Raw genomic sequence first — 21643 nt, 5'->3', positions numbered from 1 at the left:
TCTGGGTTCTTCATTCTGTTCCATTGGTCAATGTGTCTGTCGTTGTACCAGTACCAGGCTGTTTTGACTATCATTGCTGTGTAGTAGGTTCTGAGGTCAGGTATTGTGAGTCATCCTACTTTATTCTTCTTTAGTAGTGCTTTACTTATCCGGGGCCTCTTCCCTTTCCATATAAATTTAGTGATCAGTTTTTCCATCTTGTTTAAGAATGCTGTTAGTATTTAGATCGGGATTGCATTGTATTTGTAGATAGCTTTGGGTAAAATTGACATTTTCATGATGTTCGGTCTACCTACCCATGAGTGTGGTATGTTTTTCCATTTATGTAGATCTCTTGGAGTCTTGCAGTCGTGATTTGTAGTTTTCTTTGTGTAGGTCTTTTGTTAGATTTATTCCTAAGTATTTTATTTTTTTAGGGGCTATTATAAATGGTATTGTTTTCCTGATTTCCTGTTTGTCATTCTCTTTATTGGTGTATAGAATACAACTGATTTTTGTATGTTTATCTTATATCCTACTACTCTGCTGAATTAGTTACAGTAGTTTTCTTGTGGAGTATTTTAGAATTTTCTACGTATAGTATCATCATCCACGAATCGGCATAGTTTTATGTCTTCCTTACAAATTTGGATGACCTTTGTTTCTTTTTGTTGCCTTATTGCCCTAGCTAGGACTTCAGGCACAGTGTTAAATTGTTGTGATTGTTAGGTGCCATCGAGTCAGTTCTGACTCACAGAGTCCCTGTAAAACAGAATGAAACACTGCCTGTTCTTGCGCCATGCCCACAATCATTGTTATGCTTGAGTTCATTGTTGCAGCCACTGTGTCAGTCCATCTCTTTCAGGGTCTTCCTCTTTTTAGCTGACCCGGTACTTTACTAAGCATTTTGCTATTCATAAGGTTTTCACTGACTAATTATTTTCAGAAGTAGACTGCCAGGTGCTTCTTCCTAGTCTGTCCTAGTGTGGAAACTCAGCTGAAAACTGTCCGCCATGGGTGACCCTTCTGGTATCTGAATACGGGTGGCATAGCTTCCGGTATCACAGCAACACGCAAGTCCGCACAGTACAACAAACGGACAGTGTTAAGTAGGAGTGGTGATAAAAGGCATCCTTGTCTTGCTCCTGTTCTCGGGGAAATGTTTTCAGCCTCTCTCCACTGACAATGTTGTTGGGTGTTGGTTTTGTACACATATCTTTTATTATGTTGAGGAATTTCCTCGTATTCCTATTTATTGAGAATTTTTACCAGAAATGGGTGTTGGACTTTATCGAATACGTTTTGTACATCGATTGAGATGATCATGTGATTCTTTTCCTTTGCTTTATTTATGTGGTAGATTACATTGATTGGTTTTGTAATCTTGAACAATCCTTGCATACCTGGCATAAATCCTACTTGGATGTGGTGTATTATTTTTTAAAATATGTTCCTGAATTCTGTTGGCTAGAATTTTGTTGAGAATTTTTGCATCCATCTTCACGAGAGATATTGGTCTGTTGTTTTATTTTTTTTATGGTGTTTTTGCGTGCTTTTGATATAATTTTGGTTTCACAGAAGGAATTTGGAAGTATCCCTTCCTTTTCTATGTCCTGAAATAGTTTGAGTAGTACTTTTGTGAGTTCTCCTGTGAATGTTTGGTAGAATTCTCCAGTGAAGCCAGCTGTGCCAAGACTTTTTTTTTATTGGGAGTTTTTTTTTATTACTTTTTCCCTCTCTTCTCGTTATGGCTCTGTTCAGATTTTGTACCGCATTTTTTGTTAGTTTAGGTAGGTAGTATGTTTCCAGAAATTTGTCCATTTCCTCTAGGTTTTAAAATTTTTTGAGTAGAGTTATTCATGTGAACCTTTTTATTTTAGGTAGGTCTGTTGTAACGTCCCCTATTTCATTTCTAGTTTGTGTTATTTACTTCCTTTCCTGTTTTTCTTTGGTCAACTTGGGCAGTGGTTTGTCAGTTTTGTTGATCCTTTCAATGAAGCAACTTTTGGTTTTGCTGATTCTTTTCTGTCGTTTTTCTCTTCCTATTTCATTCATTTCTGCTATGTAGTTATTATTTCCATTCTTCTGGTAGCTGTGGGCTTTTGCTATACTTTTTTTTTTTTTAAATTGTCTCTGGTACAAGAATTTATACGTACATTGTTATGTGACCCTAATTGCTCTCCCCATACTGTGACAGCACACTCCTCCTTTCAACCCCGGATTCCCCATGTCCGTTCCGCCAGCTCCTAACCCTCTCTGCCTTCCTGTCTCACCTCCGGACAGAAGGTGCCCCTTTGGTCTCTTGTATCTACTTGAGCTAAGAGGCACACTCCTCACGAGTATCACTTTATGTCCCACAGTCCAGTCCAATCCCGGTCTGAAGAGTTGGCCTCAGAAATTGTTTTAGTTCTGGGCCGATAGAGAATCCAGGGGCCAACCTTTCTAAGGTTCCTCCAGTCTCCACAGTCAGACCATGAAGTCTGATCTTCTTACTAGAATTTGAGTTCTGCACCCCACCTTTCTCCTGCTCCACCCGGGACTCTCTGTTGTGTTCCCTGTCAGGGCGGTCATTGGTGGTAGCCAGGCACCATCTAGTTCGTATGTTCTCAGGCTGATGAAGTCTCTGGTTTATGTGGCCCTTTCTGTCTCTTGAGCTAATACTTACCTTGTGTCTTTGGTGTTCTTCATTCTCCTTTACTCCAGCTGGTTGCAACTAATTGATGTATATTAGGTGGCCGCTTGCAAGCTTTTAAGATCCAAGAGGCCACTCACCAAAGTAAGATGCAGAACATTTTCTTAATAAGGTTTGTTATGCCAGTTGACCTAGATGTCCCCTGAAAGCGTGGTCCCCTGCCCCCAAAACCCTGCTACTCTGTCCCTCAGAGTATTTGATTGTATTCAGGAAACTTCTTAGCTTTGGTTTAGTCCCATTGTGCTGACTTCCCCTGTAGTGTGTGCTGTCCTTCCCTTGACCTAAGATAATTCTTATCTACTATCTTGTTAGTAAATAACCTTCACCCTCCCTCCCCACCCTCGTAACCATCAAAAAATGTTTTCTTCTGTGTTTAAACCTTTTCTTGAGTTCTTACAATAGTGGTCTTATAGAATATTTGTCCTTCTGTGACTGACTAAATTCACTCAGCATAATGACCTCCAGCTTCTTGTATTTTATGTTTCACGGCTTCATCATGGTTCTTTACCATTGCGTAGTATTCCATTGTGTGTATATACCATAATTTGTTTATCCGTTGTCTGTTGATGGGCACCTAGGTTGTTTCCATCTTTTTGCTATTGTGAACAGTGCTGCAGTGAACATGGGTGTGCGTATATCTATTTGGGTGACGGCTCTTATTTCTCTAGGATATATTCCAAGGAGCAGGATAGCTGGGTTGTATGGTACTTCTATTTCTAGATTTTTAAGGAAGCACCAAATCGATTTCCAAAGTGGTTGTACCATTTTACATTCCTAACAACAGTGTATAAGTTTTCCAGTCTCTCCACAACCTCTCTAGCATTTATTATTTTGTGTTTTTTTTTTTTTTTTTTTTTTATTAATTTTAGCCTTGTTGGGGGGAGATAGTATCTCATTGTAGTTTTGATTTGCATTTCTCTAATGGCTGATGATCGTGAGCATTTCTTCATGTGTCTGTTAGCCATCTGAATATCTTCTTTGGCAAAGTGCCTGTTCCTATCCGTCGCCCATTTTTAAATTGGGTTATTGGTGTTTTTGTTGTTGAGGTTTTGCAGTATCTTGTAGATTTTGGAGATTAGATGCTGATCGGATTTGTCATAGGCAAAAATTTTTTCCCAGTCTGTAGGTTGTCTTTTTACTCTTTTGGTGAAGTCTTTTGATAAGCATTATTGTTTGATTTTTAAGAACTCCCAGTTATCTTGTCTCACTTCTGGTCCTTGTGCATCGTTACTTACTCTTCGTATTGCATTTATGCCACGTATTAGGCCTCCTAGCATTGTCTCTATTTTTTCTTCCATGATCTTTATCGTTGTTGATTTTATATTTAAGTCTTAGATCCATTTTGAGTTAGTTTTTGTGAATGGTGTGAGGTATGGGTCTTGTTTCAGCTTTTTGCATATAGATATCCAGTTATGCCAGCATCATTTGTTAAAGAGATTGTGTTTTCCCCATTTAACGGATTTTCTGCCTTTGTCAAAAATCAGCTGCTCATAGGTGGTTAAATTTATGTCTGGATTCCCAGATCTGTTCCATTGGTCTGTGTATATGTTATTGTACCAGAACCAAGCTGTTTTGACTTCCGTGGTAGTATAATAGGTTCTAAAGTCAGGTAGTGTGAGGCCTCCCACTTTTTTATTCTTCTTCAGTAATGCTTAACTTATCTGGAACCTCTTTCCTTTCCATGTGAAGTTGGTGATTTGTTTCTCCATCTCATTAAAAAATATCAGTGGAATTTGAATTGGGATTGCATTGTATGTGTAGATCGCTTTGGGTAGAATTGATATTTTCACAATGTTGAGTCTTCCTATCCATGAGCAAGGAATGTTTTTCCACTTATGTAGGTCTCTTTTGGTTTCTTGCAGTAGTGTCTTGTAGTTTTCATTGTATAGGTCTTTTATGTCTCTGGTTAGATTTATTCCTAAGTATTTTATCTTCTTGGGGGCTATTGTAAATGGTATTGATTTGGTGATTTCCTGTTCGAGGTTCTTTCTGTTGTGTAAAGGAATCCAACTGATTGTTTTATCTTGTATCCTGTAACTTTGCTGAAATCTTCTGTTAGTTCCAGTAGTTTTCTTGTGGGTTCTTTGGAGTTTTCTGTGTAGAAGATCATATCATCTGCAAATAGAGAATCTTTTACTTCTTCCCTACCAATTTGGATGCCCTTTTATTGTTTCTTCTAGCTTCATTGCTCTGGCTAGGACCTCCAGCAGAATGTCTTTTTTCTGTTTGATTTGTAAAGCTAATGTTTTTATTTTATCCTTTTCTTCTTTTTTGATGTGTTCATCTGTTGGTATAAATTGACCTCTGAGCACTGCCTTTGCTGTGTCCCAAAGGTTTTGCCATGATGTGTTTTCATTGTCATTTGATTCTAGGAATTTTTTGTTTCCATCTTTGATTTCTTCTGTTATCCAGTGTTTTTTAAGGAAAATGTTACTCAGTTTCCAGGTTTTGATTTTTTTTTTTCCTTGCTCTTCCTGTTATCAATTTCTACTTTTATGGCAGTGTGATCAGAGAAGATACTTCGTATTATCTGAGTGTTTTGGATTTTGTTAAGGGTTATTTTGTGGCCTATTCCATAGAATGTTCTGTGTGTATTGGAAAAGAATGTATACCTTGATGCTGTTCTGTATATGTCTGTGAGTTCAAGTCAGTTGATTGTGGCCTTTAGATATTCTGTGTTTTTGTTGAGTTTCTTTCTAATTTTTCTGTCCTTTACTGAGAGTGGTATATCGAAGTCTCTTAACTATTACTGTGTAACTGTCAGTTTCTCTTTTGAGTGTTGTTACAGTTTGTTGTTTGTATTTTGGATCCCTGCCATTGGGTGCATAGATATTTATTATCGCTATATCATCGTGGTGGATTTTGCCTTTAATCATTAATGTAATGTTTTGCCTTTTCGCTTATGATAATGTCTTAAAGTGTATTTTATCTGAGATTAGGATTGCCACTTCTGCTGTATTTTGGTTGCAGTTTGCGTGATATATTTTTTTCCATCCTTTGATTTTAAATATATTTATGTCTTTGTTTCTAAAGTGTGTATCTCCTAGAGAGCATATTGATGGGTCATGTTTTTGTAATCCATTCTTTCACTGTCTCTTTATGGGTGCATATAAACCATTTATATTTTGTTTAATTATCGATAGATGTGAGTTTATTGCTGTCATTTTTTAGTGCTTTTTTTGTGGTGCTGACATTTTCTTTGTTCCTCTTACTTTCCTGTGCTGAATTCCTTCTGTTTGTAGATTTGCTTTTCGTTTCTGTAGACTTTGTTTATGTTTTTCTTTATTTTGATGAGTAGGTTTTTTAACTTACTTTCTGTTTACCTTGAAATTTACCCCTATCTTCCTAAGTTGGAACCAGTCTGTCATATACTTGATATCACCTTGAGTTCCTCTCCATTTGAAAGTTCTATACCTGTGACGTTTATTCCCCCTTTTACTAGTCTGATGTTGTCCTTTACAGATTGATGTCTCTGGTTTTGTGTTGTAGATCTGTTAGTTTTGTTTTATCCTTAGAGTTCATTACCTAGATTGGTATCTGGCTGATGGTGTCATGTGTCCTAAATTCAGGTTGTCATCTAATGTTGATTCTGTAACTGAAGGACTCCTTTAAATAATTCTTGTAACTTTGCTTTGGTTTTTCTGTTTTTCCCTTAACGTCTGTTTATCCTGAAATGTCTTAATTTTGCTATCACATTTGAGTGAGAGTTTTGCAGGCTATCTAGTTCATGGTTGGCAGTTTTTTTCTTTCAGGTTTTATATATTTCATTCCATTGCCTCCTTAGTTTCATTGTTTTTGTTGAGCAATTAGAGATTAGTCTTGTTATTTCCCTTTTTTTATGTGACTTTTGGTTTTTATTCTTGAGTGGCCCTCAGGATTATTTCTTTGTCTTTTGTTTCGGTGAGTGTGATTATTACATGTCTTGATCATTTTCTTTTGGTGTCTACCCTGTATTGGATTTATGGAGTTTCTTGGATGGTCTGTCAGCAAGTCTTCAGTGATCCTGTCTGTTTTTTCCATCTTCTTCCCGTTTCGGGGACTTGAATCATATGCAAGTTTTTGTTCTTCATTTTATCCCGCATAGTTTTTAGGTTTTCTTCATTCTTTTCTCTGATTTTTCCTCAAAGTGATATGCAAGGATGTCTTCAATTTCCCTCATCCTGTCTCTTCCGTTGTTTCAGATTTGCACCTAAAACCTTCTATTGTGCTGTCCATTTCTGAAATCTTTTTGCTTATCTTTTGGATTTCTGATTGCCTTTTTTTTTTTTTTTTTGTGACTTCTAGTTTATTTTGACATTTTGTTCTTGTATTGTTTTTGCTTATCTTTTGGATTTATATTTGCTGTTTTTTTATGATTTCTAATTGTTTATTTTGACATCTTGTTTTTGTATGGTTGCCCTCAATCTTACTTTGCTTTGTTTGTGTTTTCCCTGATTTTGTCTGTATTTTCTATGATTTTGTCTTTTTTCTTAGTTTTGTTTGTGTTTTCTTTCATCTTTTTCCTGATCTCTTGGAGAGCCCTAATGTTAGACTTTTGAATTCTCTGTCAATAGTTCTGGTACTTTTTTTTCCTACTTGAAGGTCATCTAGTGTTTTTATTTTTGTTGTTTCCTGGAGATAGCCTCTCCTGTTTTTGAAATATGTTTTTATATTGTCTGCTGTTTCCGATACATTCAGGAGTTATTTTGTTCGTTTATTGATTGTAGGTTTGTTTGTTTCATCCTGCTTTTTTGTTTTATGGGGCTATGTCTTGGTGGGTAGGTTTATTGTGTTTTGTTGCTTGCTCATCTGTGGGCACGATAGTTCTCACCACTTTGTCCCGGTGATCAGGACCCGTTTCTCAACTATCATAAAACAACATAGATCCAGCAGAAGGTCGAGGGGAGATGCATGGATTGGTCATTTGCGGCATGAACTAGGGCCAGCAGGGTGGGTCTGGTGGTGCCGTGGCAGGGCAGGGTTCAAGGGTTTGGAGGTCTGCGTTGGTTCCACTCGGATGTGCAGCACTGGTCAGAGTGGAACCAGGGTGCTGAAGTCTTTTTCGCTGTGTAGTGTGGCACAGCCCATCAGGAAGGGGTATATACAGTGCGGGGCCTGGGTGGGAGGGAGAAGGAAAAGGGAGAAATAGAAAGATTAAAAAAAAAATGGTGCTGAATTGGCCAGCGGTTGAGGCCAGGGCCGACCCCGTGAGGCCATGTTCCAGTGGCTTTATAGCTGAGTGGTGCAACATGGCCCTTCAAGATGAGTTTGGGTTGGCGCATTGGGACTAGGTGGGCAGGAGAAGGGAAAGGAAGGAAGGGAAAAGCAGAAAAAAGAAAACAAAACAAAATGGCACTGAGGGAACTTGCCTTTGGGGCCGTGGTGGACCCAGTGCAGCAGTGCGCCGGTGTCTTTCCGGCCAAGCTACCGTGGCCTGTTGCAAAGCAACAAAGGCAGCGTGCAGGGGGTAGAGTAGGGGATGGGAAATTGTTTATCTTTGGCTACTGGGTGATCTGTCTTCTTTTGAAAGCTGCATGAAGTTGCCTTCTCATACTCCCTGTCCAGGGTTGTTGGTGGATGTGCTCACAGATGGAGAATCTGTGTCGCATTAGCTGGCAGCGGAACTCCATTCTGTAACTGTCTTTGTTTTCTGTTCTCTGTCAGTTTGTTTTTCCATTCGGTGCTTAATCTAGTTCTTTATCCCTTCATTTGATGCTTAGGGTTTTAGGGTTGACATTTGTATCTGTTTTTTAGGTCTTTGCTGCAGAGGGATGGCATGGTGCTTTTGTCTATGGCACCACGTTGACTCGCTCCCAAGGCTTTTATCTTTACAGAAGCAGACTGCCACATATGGCGACTGGTGGTTTAGAACCACTGAACTTTCTGTTAGCAGCCAAGCACTTAAACATTGCACCACCAGGGCTTCTTACTACCTACCTTTTTTGTCTGCCTATTGCATATTATTTAACTAAATTAAGTTTCTTAACTAAATAGTATGCGCTTGAATGTTTATCCATTTTTCCAGTATCTATGTTGATGGAATTTTACTACAATATAGGTGGTGAGCTTCATTTTCTCCAAATTGGAGGAACCTGTGATGATATTGATGAAGCTGATATACTAGTGGATGGATCTCTTTCTAAAGGATTAGAATCCTCTTCAGAAGGTTCCAAACCTTTATCAAATCCCTCAAGTCCTGGTATTTCAGGTACAATATAAAATTTTAAATTATTTTTTAAACGTGAATTCTTGTGATGTTAAAAGTTTTCTGAGAACTTTTTATATGATAGTAAACATTTCTATTTTTATAATCAACTCTTGATTATTTTGAGGTAGCTCATTTCATGTTGACATTCTTTTACCAGACTTGTTCTTGCATATCATTTATCATCATTTTTCCAATAGCTGGAAGATAGTGTAAACGTTAAAATGAACAAAATCCTCAACTTGTTTTAGGCCGATTTGTATGGGTGAAGTCACCAAAGAGGTAAAAACATTATTTACGTCCTTAAGTAGTTTTTGATCTAGTTAGAGACGGAAAAAACATGAGAGGTGAGTTCATTAAGTAAGTGTAAAATCGGTGGAATGGCTAATATTACTACTGGAATACAAAAGCTGACGATATTCTCTAGCTGGAGTGGTATATTGCAACCCTCACTGCCTCATCCTGAACCTTCAAATAGATTTGTTTTTATTTGTTTGTTTTGCCTTTTCTCCCACCTGTGTTCTACAGTGCCCTCCACCACTATTGTTCACAAGAAGGAAGGATAGCATGTTACTTCATGCTTAAAAATCTTTACTTTGTGGACTTTTATAAAATAAACCTAGCCTTGTTTTCAATCTCCAGCTACAATAAATTTTTAATTTTTTTTTTAAAGTATGCAATTCAGTTTCATGCTGTTTACATTTCATACTAATCTAGAAAGCTGCGTTCCCCCCCCCCCCACTTCATGCCTCTTTTTAGGCCTTTTATGCTTGCATAGAGTGGTTGTGTTGTACTCACAGCACTTACTACATTTTATCCCCAGGACCTAGGATTTATAAGAAGATTAATAAATCTTTAATGAAAAGTATATTAAAACTCAAAATATACTCCAAGTATATATAACTCATAGAGTTGGTATTTGATCTTCATGGATACTTGTATTTGCGCATTTGATCATCCTTCCTTGCACCAAAGGCAAACTTTTAGTGATTACTAGTATATGTTAATTTTAGTGATTGTTAAATTTTTTTTAAGGAATTATTAGTATAATATTTGGTAATCATCATTACCTTATATATCAGGGTTTCTCAGCCTCAGCAGTATTGACATTTTGGATTGGATAATTCTTTCTTGTTGTGGGGGGAGTGGGGTGAGCATCCTATACATTGTAGGATGTTTAGCAGCATCTCTGGCCTCTACCCACTAGATGCTAGTAGAGCACACGTCTGCTCCACTCCTACTCCTTGAGACAATCAAATATTTTCAGATATCCCCTGGGGGAGGCAAAATCCACCCCACTACTCCTCCACATCCATTGAGAACCACTGCCTTATACTAGCTGTTCATACATTCCTTCAGTCATTTCTCTTACTACAGTTAACCAAAACTTGATTTTCTTTGTTAACTATATAACTTGGCTTTAAAAGGTAGCCTACTGAGTGTTTTCATTTTTTATAGATTTTTGATACAGTGGAGAAGAATTTTGATGGAAAGGCCGTAAAAATACCTTCAAACAGAGGAAAGATGAATTAGGTTATAAAGGAGTACATAATTTTATTCAAAGAAGGGACATTTGCTCATGTTGTTAATGTTTTATAAACAATATTTAATATTGTTCTAATCAGATTTAAATGATCTTTGAGAAAAAGATGAATTTACATTAACAGGGACTAATGTGATTTGAAATAAGCTTGTAATTGTAAAGAATTTTTTGTCCTGTACTTACTATGAAGTCATAAGTACTTTATCCCCAAGTCCAGTTTATTAGTTTTCCAGATATTTGGTGAGTGTTTATAATTAAATAGACCCAAAGTAGGAAAATTAAAACTTTTTTTTTGTTTTTTCTTAAATAACTTTTTCAAAAACCACATTCAATAACGTTAAGGAGTTGACCTGTTGGTGGACCAGCCATTCACCCTTGAAATCTTGACGTCTTTAGTGGAACTAACTCGCTTTGAGACCCTGACTCCACGATTTTCAGCTACTGTTCCTCCATGCTGGGTAGAAGTTCAACAAGAACAGCAGCAAAGGAGGCATCCTCAACATTTACATCAACAACACCATGGAGATGCTGCTCAACATACTAGAACTTGGAAACTACAGACTGACAGGTAAAATGTTCTCTTAAGATATTTAATTTCCTATTAAATATTTGTTAGAGGAAACAATTCTTAAGTATTTTACTGTGGCTTAACTTCTGCATATTAATGACTTCTTTGTTGTTTGTTTGTAGTTGTCATATTGACTTTAGAAACTGCTATGTTCTTATTCTTAAATTTTAGGATAAATAGAATAATCCACCATTGCAATGATTTTGGTCATTCATTTTCACAGATTTACTTAACAGATATTTAAATGCTTGTTCGTGTACTCTTATAGGCACAAGTAATGTGGCTCTCATGGAATTTATATTCAGTGAGGATAGACAGACCATAAACAAATATGTAGTATGTCATTTGGTTATAATTGCTATGAAGAATGTTAAAATACAATATGTTGATAGACTAGTTGTTGGGTGTGTGCATGTTTGATTGTACGTGTGTGTGTGAGAGAGAGCAAAAATGAGAGACATTTGAAATGTATATGACATTTTTTATACAAGGGGCCAGAGCAGACCCCCATGGAAACAGTAGTTCAGGCACAATAGCAAGTATAAAGATTCTGAGGAGTATGTTTTATGAGTTCTAAGAAGGGTAAGATAGACCAGTGATGCTTGCAGTGAATGTAGTAGAGAAAAGCAAGAAGTAAGGTCAGAAAGGTAGCTGGAAGCCAGATCATGAACTAACTTATAGGCCATAGTAAGACTTTTACCCTGAGTGAGATGGGAAGGTGTTAGAAGGTTTTGAATACAGGAGTGATGTGATATGGTTTATATTTTATAAAAATTAATGTGACTGTTGTGAGGAATAGATTATGAGTAGTTGTGTGTGGATAGTTACAGAAACAAGGATTCTAGTTTGGATGCTATTGCAGTAATTGAGATGAAAAGGTAGCTTGATGGAGGTAGTGAAAAGAGTGGTCGAATTCTGGATATAATTTAGAGGTAGAGGGAACGGAATTTGCTTATGTATTGAACTTCTGGTGTGAGAGAGAGTCAAATATGACTCTTAAGGTTTTGGCTGGAGCTAACTGAAAAATAGTTTCTGTTTACTGAGATTGGGAATGAGTATACAAGTTGTTTGATTTTATTCATGGTAAGTTTGACATATACTTGGTAGGCGTTTGAATATCAGTCTGAAATGTAGTGGAAGAGTATGGTTTAGAGATTCTATTTTTCAGCATATTTAGAGTATTTATGAGGAACAAGAGTTTATTGTAATGTACAGTTCTCAAGACAGGTATAGATTCCTAAGGTAAGGTCATTCGTTGGCCCAAGTTTAACGTCTCTATTGAGTGCTGCTTGTCTTCTTTCCTCATCCCATTGAGAAACATTAAATTTTGTTGAAGACTGCAAATCAAAAAAGTATGAAAGATATTAATGACAATATGACTGTTACCGAATAAAGATTTTTGCTTTATTTAACATTTCCCCTCTTATTTGCAGCAACAGCTGGGATGAGCATGTCTTTGAGTTAGTTCTACCTAAAGCTTGTATGGTTGGACATGTGGATTTCAAATTTGTTTTGAACTCAAACATCACCAATATTCCCCAGATACAAGTGACACTTCTGAAAAATAAAGCTCCAGGCTTAGGGAAAGTCAATGGTAAGAATGGATCAAAACCTGTACTTGAATATTTTATCTTGTAGTTGGGGGAAAAAAAGTGTTTTCAACTTGGCTGCCCAGGTTTGACATCTCTCCCTACATCTCAGTGCTATTTGCCTGCCCCACTTTTTTGTGATTTTATTTACAAAAGTTATTCCAGAGACCATTTCAGGACTCTTTAGTATTTACTAAAAAATTTTCAGAATTGCATAAGCATGAGTAATTTAATCATGCTTCCTGGGAAGTGGGATTATTTCTTCTGTGAATTAGTTTTGCTTTTAGCATTAGTAGTCTTACACATTTTTCTAAGAGGAGACTTCATTGTGAAAAGAACTTTGTTAGGGAAACTGCACATTCTCTTAAGGTTATTAATGAAGCTCAGTAAATACACTCATAAAGCCAGTAATATACCCATCCATTTATCTTCCTTAAAAATTCATAATTTGATATACTTAATTCTTAAAACAGGTTGCACACATATAGTGTATTAGGAACTAGGCGTTTTCGGTGTTTTCTCCTTAATAGTTCAGTTAAAAAGGCTGGGGATAATTTCAGAGTAAAATGCTATCTTAATCTTGAACACTAGAGGTACAAACATTGAAACCTGAAAAATTTCCTGAGTCAAAGATTATATATGTATGTGTTGTATTATGTTATATGTGTATTTGTATGTGTGTGTATTCTTTTGAATCATGACAGATTCTGATTTGAGTTTAGGAGTTAGGCATTGGTATTTTAAAAAGCTCTATAGGTGCTTGTACTGTGCAGCCTAGGGTAAGAACTGTAGTGTGGTTGCCAAAAATTACTCAGGTGAATATTTTACTCCCATTAAAAGAGAGGAGAGTGTATGAAACAATTAATTGAACCTAATTTTCTTCCTCCCCCGAGAAAAATCACAGTAGTCCTCAGTTTAAAGAGCATTTTAGATTTTTAGGCACGTAAGTCATTGATATTAAGCAAAATTAAGTTTACTAATATTTTTATCCTCTAGAAACAGCAGTAGATAGGCAGATCACCTTTCCTTTGTCTCCAGCTCTTAACATTGAAGTGGAACAAAATGGGAAACCGTCTCTGGTTGATTTGAATGAAGAAATTCGGCACATGGATGTAGAGGAATCACAGTGTGAGTTAAATTATAGAGCTGTTGTCCCTGACAGTAAAAGGAGTAGTGGTCTGAATGAATCATGTTGGGCAGAGATTTCCTTATGGCTTGCAAAAACTTGATTTTAAGAACACAATTAAAAAATAACCTATAATTTTGCTTTGGCAGTATGCTCTAACTTTCAGTTTATCTTTCTGAACACAGCTGCACTAATTTTCACATTCTTATTATTTAATAGCTTGAGAGTTGAAATCAAGTCGTTGTTTTATAACTTTAATGAAAATCACAGTGAAATATAAAATAATATGGTACCGGAAAGCAACATACTATTGATAATAGTATATGAGATAATTGATTATAGTTTTATTCGCATGACAGTGAATTCTTATTTGAACACATTCTAAAGTATGGTATTTTATGTGGTGGTATTACATGTAAATGGAATGGATATTTGATTATTAAATATTACATTTTAAATGATAGCCTAAGTTAAAAGTGTATTTTTCTCTTTAGGTCTTAGATTATGTCCATTTTTAGAAGATCATAAAGAAGATATCCTATGTGGGCCAGTATGGCTTGCTAGTGGCCTTGATTTATCAGGACATGCTGGGATGTTGACATTAACAAGCCCCAAACTTGTTAAAGGTAAAGTAATACATTTTACAAAAGCAGGATAAATAATGCCACACACACACCACACCACACCCATTGCCGTTGAACCAATTCCGACTCATGGCAACCCTACAGGACACAGAAGAACTGCCCATAGGGTTTCTAAGGCGCAGCTGGTGGATTTGAACTGCCAACCTTTTGGTAAGCAGCCAAGCTCTTTACCACTGCGCCAACAGGGCTCCAATAATGCTACAATTGTTTAAAAAAAAAAAAAAATTTTTTAAAACTAATCTCAAAAATGTAAGATACTGTTTTGTTTGGGAAATACCATCAGTTTTCTGATAGCTGAAGTCATTTTCTTTCATAAGTGACTGTGTGGTTATGTGGTACTTCTCAACCTCTTCTCTGCTGTGGAGGTCTTAGTACTTTTTTTTTTTAAATTGTGCTTTAGGTGAAAATTTACAGCTCAAGTTAATTTCTCATTTAAAAATTTATACACATATTGTTTTGTGATGTTAGTTACAATCTTGCAATCTGACAACATGTTCCCCCTGGGTTCCCTGTGTCTGTTTGACTAGCTCCTGTTCCTTCCTGCCTTCTCACCCTGCTTTTGGACAGGAGCTGCCTATTTGGTCTTGTATATCTGATTGAACTAAGGAGCACATTCCTCACGTGTATTATTTTATGTTTTATAGTCCTGTCTAAACCTTTGTCTGAAGAGTGAGCTTTGGGAATGCTTTCAGTTCTGGGTTAACAGTGCATCCAGAGGCCATAGTTTCAGAGGTTCTTAGTACTTCTTGAAAAAAACATAAAGAAAGTGAATACAAAGTGACTTAATGTCTTAGTCATCTAGTGCTGCTCTAACAGAAATACCACAAGTGGATGGCTTCACGAAGAGAAGTTTATTCTCTCACAGTCCAGTAGGCTACAAATCCAAATTCAGGGCATCAGCTCCAGGAGAAGGCTTTCTCTCTCTGTTGGCTCTGGAGAAAGGTCCTTGTGATACATCAGTCTTCCCTTGGTCTGGGAGCATCTCAGCGCAGGAACCTCAGGTCCGAAGGACGGGCTCCCGGCACTGCTTTCTTGGTGGTGTGAGGTTCCCACGTGTCTCTGCGTGCTTCTCTCTTATATCTCAAAAGAGATTGGATTAAGACACTATCTAATCTTGTAAACCTCATCAGTATAACCTCATCACAGTGATAGAATTTAGAACACATAAGGAGATCACATATAACCTCAACATAGTAATAGAGTTTACAACACACAAGGAAATCACATCAGATTACACAATCATACAATACTGGGAATCATGACCCAGCCAAGTTGACAGATATTTTGGGAGGGACACAATTCAATCCATGACAGTGTGATATACAGAGCGCTTGCGAGTAATCGGACACTTTGTTCTGTTATTTTTACCTTTCCCGTGCGTGCCCTGTGTCTTCAGAGTGTTCGTTGTATATGATGATTATATTGTATATTAAAAGAGGGTTTTTACAGAAGAGTTTTGATAGTATCAGATATAGTGATTTGAGTGTCTTAAATCTGGGCTAATTATAATTCAAGTATGCTTAAAAATAATGAGCTATTAAATGGATAATAAATAGAAATTGTAGCAGTAGGACTTTATTTCACCTTCTGTACTCCCGGGGTGGATAAAAAAAGCGAACAAGCAAAACCGTATCTCAGTTGTTATAGAAAACTTGAAGGTGATATGAGGTGTAGAGATCCTTCCCCAAACCAAGAAAATATCTGACCACCGAAATAACAACTGTTTTAGCTTGTGAACAATTCCTTCATAATGTTTGTCCACATTAACACATTTACATTTAATTGCAGACATAGTATATATACAACTTCTACTGTGCTTTCTTGACTACATCTCCATCATTTACTGAGTTTTTCATACCCTTTGATGTGTTAGGCTACATAGTAGGTTAGAGGGTGAGCAAAACTAATACAACCTCTTCTCTCCTTTTGCTTACAATATAAGTTAGTTTTGTTCAATGAGCGTGTGAAACTTAAATTTTTATATGAAAGTTAAAATATTGGTTTTGACAAAAAGGAAGATGGAAATACATGATATTTACCTAGAAATATTCAATAATGTAACAGTATTAGTTTTTCTGTATTTACGAAGATTTATTTCTCATCAAATCCCCAAAACAATCATCTTTGGAACTGGAGAAAATAATTGCTAAATTTTTATAGAAGAATAAAAGAGTGAGACTGGTCAAAGAAATTTAGATAAAGAAGATTGAGAATGGAGTCTCTAGTCAGATACTAGAACATAGGATCATAGAGCAATAAGAACAGTGTAACAGTGTAGTGCCAGCATGTGTCATTTATAGTCAAGCTCTGGTGGCACAGTGGTTAAGAGCTGGGCTGCTAACCAAAAAGCAGGTTGAATCTAGCAGCCACTCCTTGGAAACCCTATGGGGCGGTTCTACTCTGTACTATAGGGTAACTGTAAGTCAGAATTGACTTGACGCTAACGGGTTTGGTTTTTTGGTTAATGTAACAATAGACTGATGGTTTGATGGTGAGTGGGTATATTAATGTTAGGGTATTTTTGCAATATATTTCACACATACGTTGTGTAGTATAATCTCCATTTAGTTAAAGCAATGTAAAACACAGAATACTGACAATATTTATAATTATTAAGTGAAAATTTAATATTCTAAGTATTACACTAATTTTTATTGAGTGCATCCTTTGTGTCAAGCACACTTATAAGCGTTTTACTTAATTCTGAGGTAAGTGCTATTATTATTCTTATTTTACGTTTGAAGAAACTGAACCACAGAGAGGTTTGTTTGTCACATGCTTCATAAATGGCAGAGCCATTATTAAAACCCAGGCAGTGCCTCCAAAGGCTGTGCATTTTTAGCTGTTACTACTGTAATGCTTGTGTGTATGTACATGTGTGCATGCATGTATACATGCATAAAGAAGACTGAAAGGATACATATAATGATGTTATGATTATCTGTGGGGGGGTGGTACCTCTAATAATGGTTTTATTTTGTTCTTTGTGTTTTTCTGCAGTTCATAAAATTTCTGTGATTAAAAATCCACACCAAATGTTTATAACAGTTAAAATTTTCTATATTAGACTGTTCATATAACCCCTGTGTTTTTTGTGTTTTGCTATCAACATATTAAACATGTTCAACCATATTCTGAAACAGTACAATTTGAATATTCTGGCCAAGTGTATATTTCCTTTTGCTGAGTTAATTATTTAACTTGCCCTATGAAGATGGAAAACAATTTGCTCTTTTGGTGATTCAGTTATTTACTCCATTCTCTCTAACTCCCCTAGGTATGGCAGGAGGAAAATACCGTTCATTTTTAATCCATGTCAAGGCAGTGCATGAAAGAGGACCAGATGAGATTTGTAATGGTGGCATACGTCCAGTAGTAAGACTTACATCCCTAAAACATCAGAGTAACAAGGGTTACTCACTTGCTTCACTCTTGGCAAAAGTTGCAGCAGGCAAGGTATGAAAAAGTGTCAGTTTGAGCTATAACTATGGTGTTTTAAACATTGTGGATGAGATTTGGCATACTCCTGGAAGTAGTATGACCCTTCATTGACATTTCATTTGCTACTTGGTTTGTTTGTGTTTTTTCTTTGTAGTGACTTAAAACGTAATTAAGAAGAAGGTATTTTGAATTAACTTAGGCAAACTACTTAGCTTTTATAAAGTACACTCAGTAGGGAGTGATTATTTTAGACCATAATACTTATTTCCTAAGATGCGGGAGTTCTTTTCTATGCCCTCTACTAGTCACCCACCACTTCTTCCTTTTTAATAAATAAATATTTTACTGTCTTCTAGGGGAAAGCTTAGACAGCAAATTGTTGTTAGTTGTTAGATGCCGTTGAGTTTGTTCCTACTCATAGGAAACCTGTGTACAACAGAAGGAAACACTGCCCGATCCAGCGCCATCCTCACAATCGTTGTTAATGCTTGAACCCATTGTTGCAGCCACTGTGTTAGTCCATCTCATTGAGAGTCTTCCTCTCTTTCGCTGACCCTCTACTTCATGAAGCATGATGTCCATCTCCAGGGACGGTCCCTCCTAGTAACATGCCCGAAGTGGTGTGAGACGACCTCTTGCAATCCTTGCTGAAGTGTCGCCATCCTTGCTTCTGAGGAGCATTCTGGCTGTACTTCTTCCAAGACAGATTTGTTCATTCTTCTGGAAGACAATGGTATATTCAGTATTCTTCACCAACACCATAATTCAAAGGCATCAATTCTTCAGTCTTCCTTGTTCATTGTCCAGTTTTCACATGCATATGAGGCGATTAAAAACACCATGGCTTGAGTCAGGTGCACCTTAGTCTTTTAAGTGACATCTTCGCTTTTTAACACTTTAAAGAGATCTTTTGCAGCAGGTTTTCCCAGTGCAGTGCATCGTTTCACTTCTTGACTGCTGCTTCCATGGGCGTTGATAGTGGATACAAGTAAAATGAAATCCTTGACAACTTCAGTATTTTCTCTGTTTATCATGATATTGCTTATTGGTCCAGTTGTGAGGATTTTTGTTTTCTTTATGTTGAGGTGTAATCCATACTGAAGGCTGTGGTCTTTGATCTTCATCAGTAGGTGCTTCCATTCTTCTTCACTTACAGTATACAAGGTTGTGTCATCTGCATATTGCAGGTTAATGAGTCTTCCTCCAATCCTGATGACCCATTCTTCTTCATATAGTCCAGCTTCTCAGGTTATTTGCTCAGCATACGTATGGTGAAAGGATACAACCCTGATGCACACCTTTCTTGACTTTAAACCACACGCTATCCCTTTGTTCTGTTTGAACGACTGCCTGCTGGTCTAAGTACAGGTTCCTCATGAGCACAGTTGATAGTTCTGGAATTCCCATTCCTCTCAATGTTATCCATAATTCGTTATGACCCACACAGTCAAATGCCTTTGCATGGTCAATAAAACCCAGGTAAACATCTTTCTGGTATTCTCTGCTTTCAGCCATGATCCATCTGACATCAGAAAGGATATGTCTTATTCCATGTCCTGTTCTGAATCCTGCTTGAATTTTTGGCAGCTCCCTATCGATGTAATGCTGGAACCACGTTTGAATGATCTTCAGCAAAATTTTACTTGTGTGTGTTATTAATGATACTGTTTGATAATTTTTGCATTCTTTTGGATCACCTTTCTTTGGAATGGGTACAAATATGAATCTCTTCCAGTTCGTTGGCAAGGTAGCTGTCTTCTAAGTTTCTTGGCATAGAAGAGTGAGTGCTTCCAATGCTGCATCTATTTGTTGAAACATCTCAGTTGGTATTCTGTCAATTCCTTTAGCCTTGTTTTTCACCAGTGCCTTCAGTGTAGCTTGGACGTCTTCCTTCAGTACCATTGATTCTTGATCATGTTGTTTCTCCTGAAATGGTTGAACGTTGACCAGTTCTTTTTGGTACAGACTCTCTGTATTCCTTCCCTCTGATTTTTTTTTTTTTAATTGTACTTTAGGTGAAGGTTTATAGAATAAATAGTTTAAACAGTCAGTACACATTTATTAATGACATTGGTTAGCAACCCCACGGCATGTCAACACTCTCCCTTTTCGACCTTTTGTTTTTTATTTTGGTGAAAATATACATAGCCAAAGATACACCATTTCAAAAATTTCTGCATGCGCAATTCAGTGACATCGATTATGTTCTTCCAGTTGTGCTGCTATTCTCACTTTAGATGAAGGTTTACAGAACAAAATAGTTTCTCAATAAACGGTACACCTGTTGCCCTGTAACCCTGGATTACAACCCCACTACATGTCACCACTGTCCTTACTCAACCTTGGGTTCCCTATCACCAGCTTTCATGTACCCTTCTACCTTCTAGTCCTTGTCCCTGGACTGCTGTGCCACATTAGTCCTGTTTTGTTTTATGGGGCTGTCCAATCCCCGGCTGAACGGTGAACCTTGGAAGTGACTTCACCACTGAGCTAAAGGGGTGTCTGGGGGCCATACTCTTGGGGATTCTCCAGTCTCTTTCAGGCCAGTATATCTGGTCTTTTATGTGTGTGTTAGAATTTTGTTCTACGTCCTTCTCCAGCTCTGTCCAGAACCCTCTGTTGTGATCCCCGTCAGAGCAGTGAGTGGTGGTAGCTGGGCACCATCTAGTTGTTTTGGACTCATATGGTGGAGACCTTGGTAGCTGTGTTCCATTAGTCCTTTGGACTAATCTTTTCCTTGTATCCTGTTCTCTTCATTCTCCCTTGCTTCCAAAGGGGTGAAACTAGTGGAGTATCTTAGATGGTTGCTCACAGGCTTTTAAGACTCCAGATGCTATTCATCAAGTCAGAATGTAGAACGTTGTCTTTATAAACTGTGTTATGCCAGTTGAGCTAGATGTTCCCGGAGGCCATGGTCCCCACAGCCCTCCACCCAACAATTCAGTCCCTCAAGGAGTTTGGATGTGTTTTTTTAGCTTCCATGACCTTTCCTTGTACAAGTTGTGCTGGCTTCCCCAGTATCATGTACTGTCTCACCCTTCACCAAAGATACCACTTCTATTGACTATTTAGTATTTCCGCCTCATCCCTCCCATCCCTCTTAACCAACAAAGATTGTTACTTTGTGTGTGTAAACTTTTTCATGAGTTTTTACAATAGAGGTCTCATATAATTGTCCTTTTGTGATTGACTTGTTTCACTCAGCATAATATCCTCCAGTTTCATCCATGTTATGAGATGCTTCACAGATTCATCATTGTTCTGTTACAGTTGCGTACTACTCCATTGTGTGTATGTACCATAGTTTGTTTATCCATTCGTCTGTTGATAGGCATCTAGGTTGTTTCCATCTTTTTGCTATTGTGAACAATGCTGCCATGAACATGGGTATGCATATGTCTGTTTGTGTGACGGCTCTTATTTCTCTAGGGTATATTCCTAGGAGTGGGATTGCTGGATCGTATAGTATTTCTATTTCTAGCTTTCTAAGGAAGCGCCATGTCATTTTCCAAAACGGTTGTATCATTTTGCATTCCCACCAGCAGTGCGTAAGAGTTCCGATCGCCCCGCAGCCCCTTCAGCATTTGTTATTTCGAGTGTTTTTGATTCCTGCTGGTAATGCTGGGGTGAGATGGTATCTCATTGTGGTTTTAATTTCTATTTCTCTAATGCCTAGTGAATGCGAGCATTTCCTCAAGTGTCTGTTAGCCGCTTGAATGTCTTCTTGGGTGAAGTGTCTGTTCATTTCCTTTGCCCATTTTTTTAATAGGATTATTTATCTTTTTGTTGTAGAGGTGTTGGATTTTCTTGTAGATTATGGAGATTAGACCTTTGTCTGACTTGTACTGTCCAAAAATTTTTTCCCAGTCTGTAGGTT

General features: G+C 37.3%; 1 protein-coding gene across 17 annotated transcripts in view; it reads left to right on the top strand.

Moving 5' to 3' along the window:
• The window catches only part of BIRC6 (baculoviral IAP repeat containing 6), a 364754-nt gene that overhangs the window by 92182 nt on the left and 250929 nt on the right, over positions 1-21643 (top strand). For 12 of the 17 annotated variants that reach the window (XR_002824888.1, XM_023736204.1, XM_023736209.1 and 9 more), the window contains 6 exons: positions 8709-8858; positions 10741-10966; positions 12400-12560; positions 13552-13683; positions 14176-14307; positions 17603-17781. Coding sequence is in view for 16 of the 17 variants with exons in the window: in XM_023736204.1 (XP_023591972.1) it covers positions 8709-8858; positions 10741-10966; positions 12400-12560; positions 13552-13683; positions 14176-14307; positions 17603-17781 (980 nt within the window). In the remaining variant the exon portion in view is untranslated. The remainder of the gene's footprint in view (positions 1-8708; positions 8859-10740; positions 10967-12399; positions 12561-13551; positions 13684-14175; positions 14308-17602; positions 17782-21643) is intronic. The other 5 variants (XM_004369572.1, XM_023736223.1, XM_023736213.1 and 2 more) reach the window with 2 other exon arrangements.

The sequence above is a fragment of the Trichechus manatus genome, unplaced genomic scaffold (assembly GCF_000243295.1).
Source record: "Trichechus manatus latirostris isolate Lorelei unplaced genomic scaffold, TriManLat1.0 scaffold00005, whole genome shotgun sequence".
Taxonomy (NCBI): Eukaryota; Metazoa; Chordata; class Mammalia; order Sirenia; family Trichechidae; genus Trichechus; species Trichechus manatus.
Note: the sequence above shows the minus strand (reverse complement) of the source record. Positions and strands in the feature narration are given on the sequence as shown.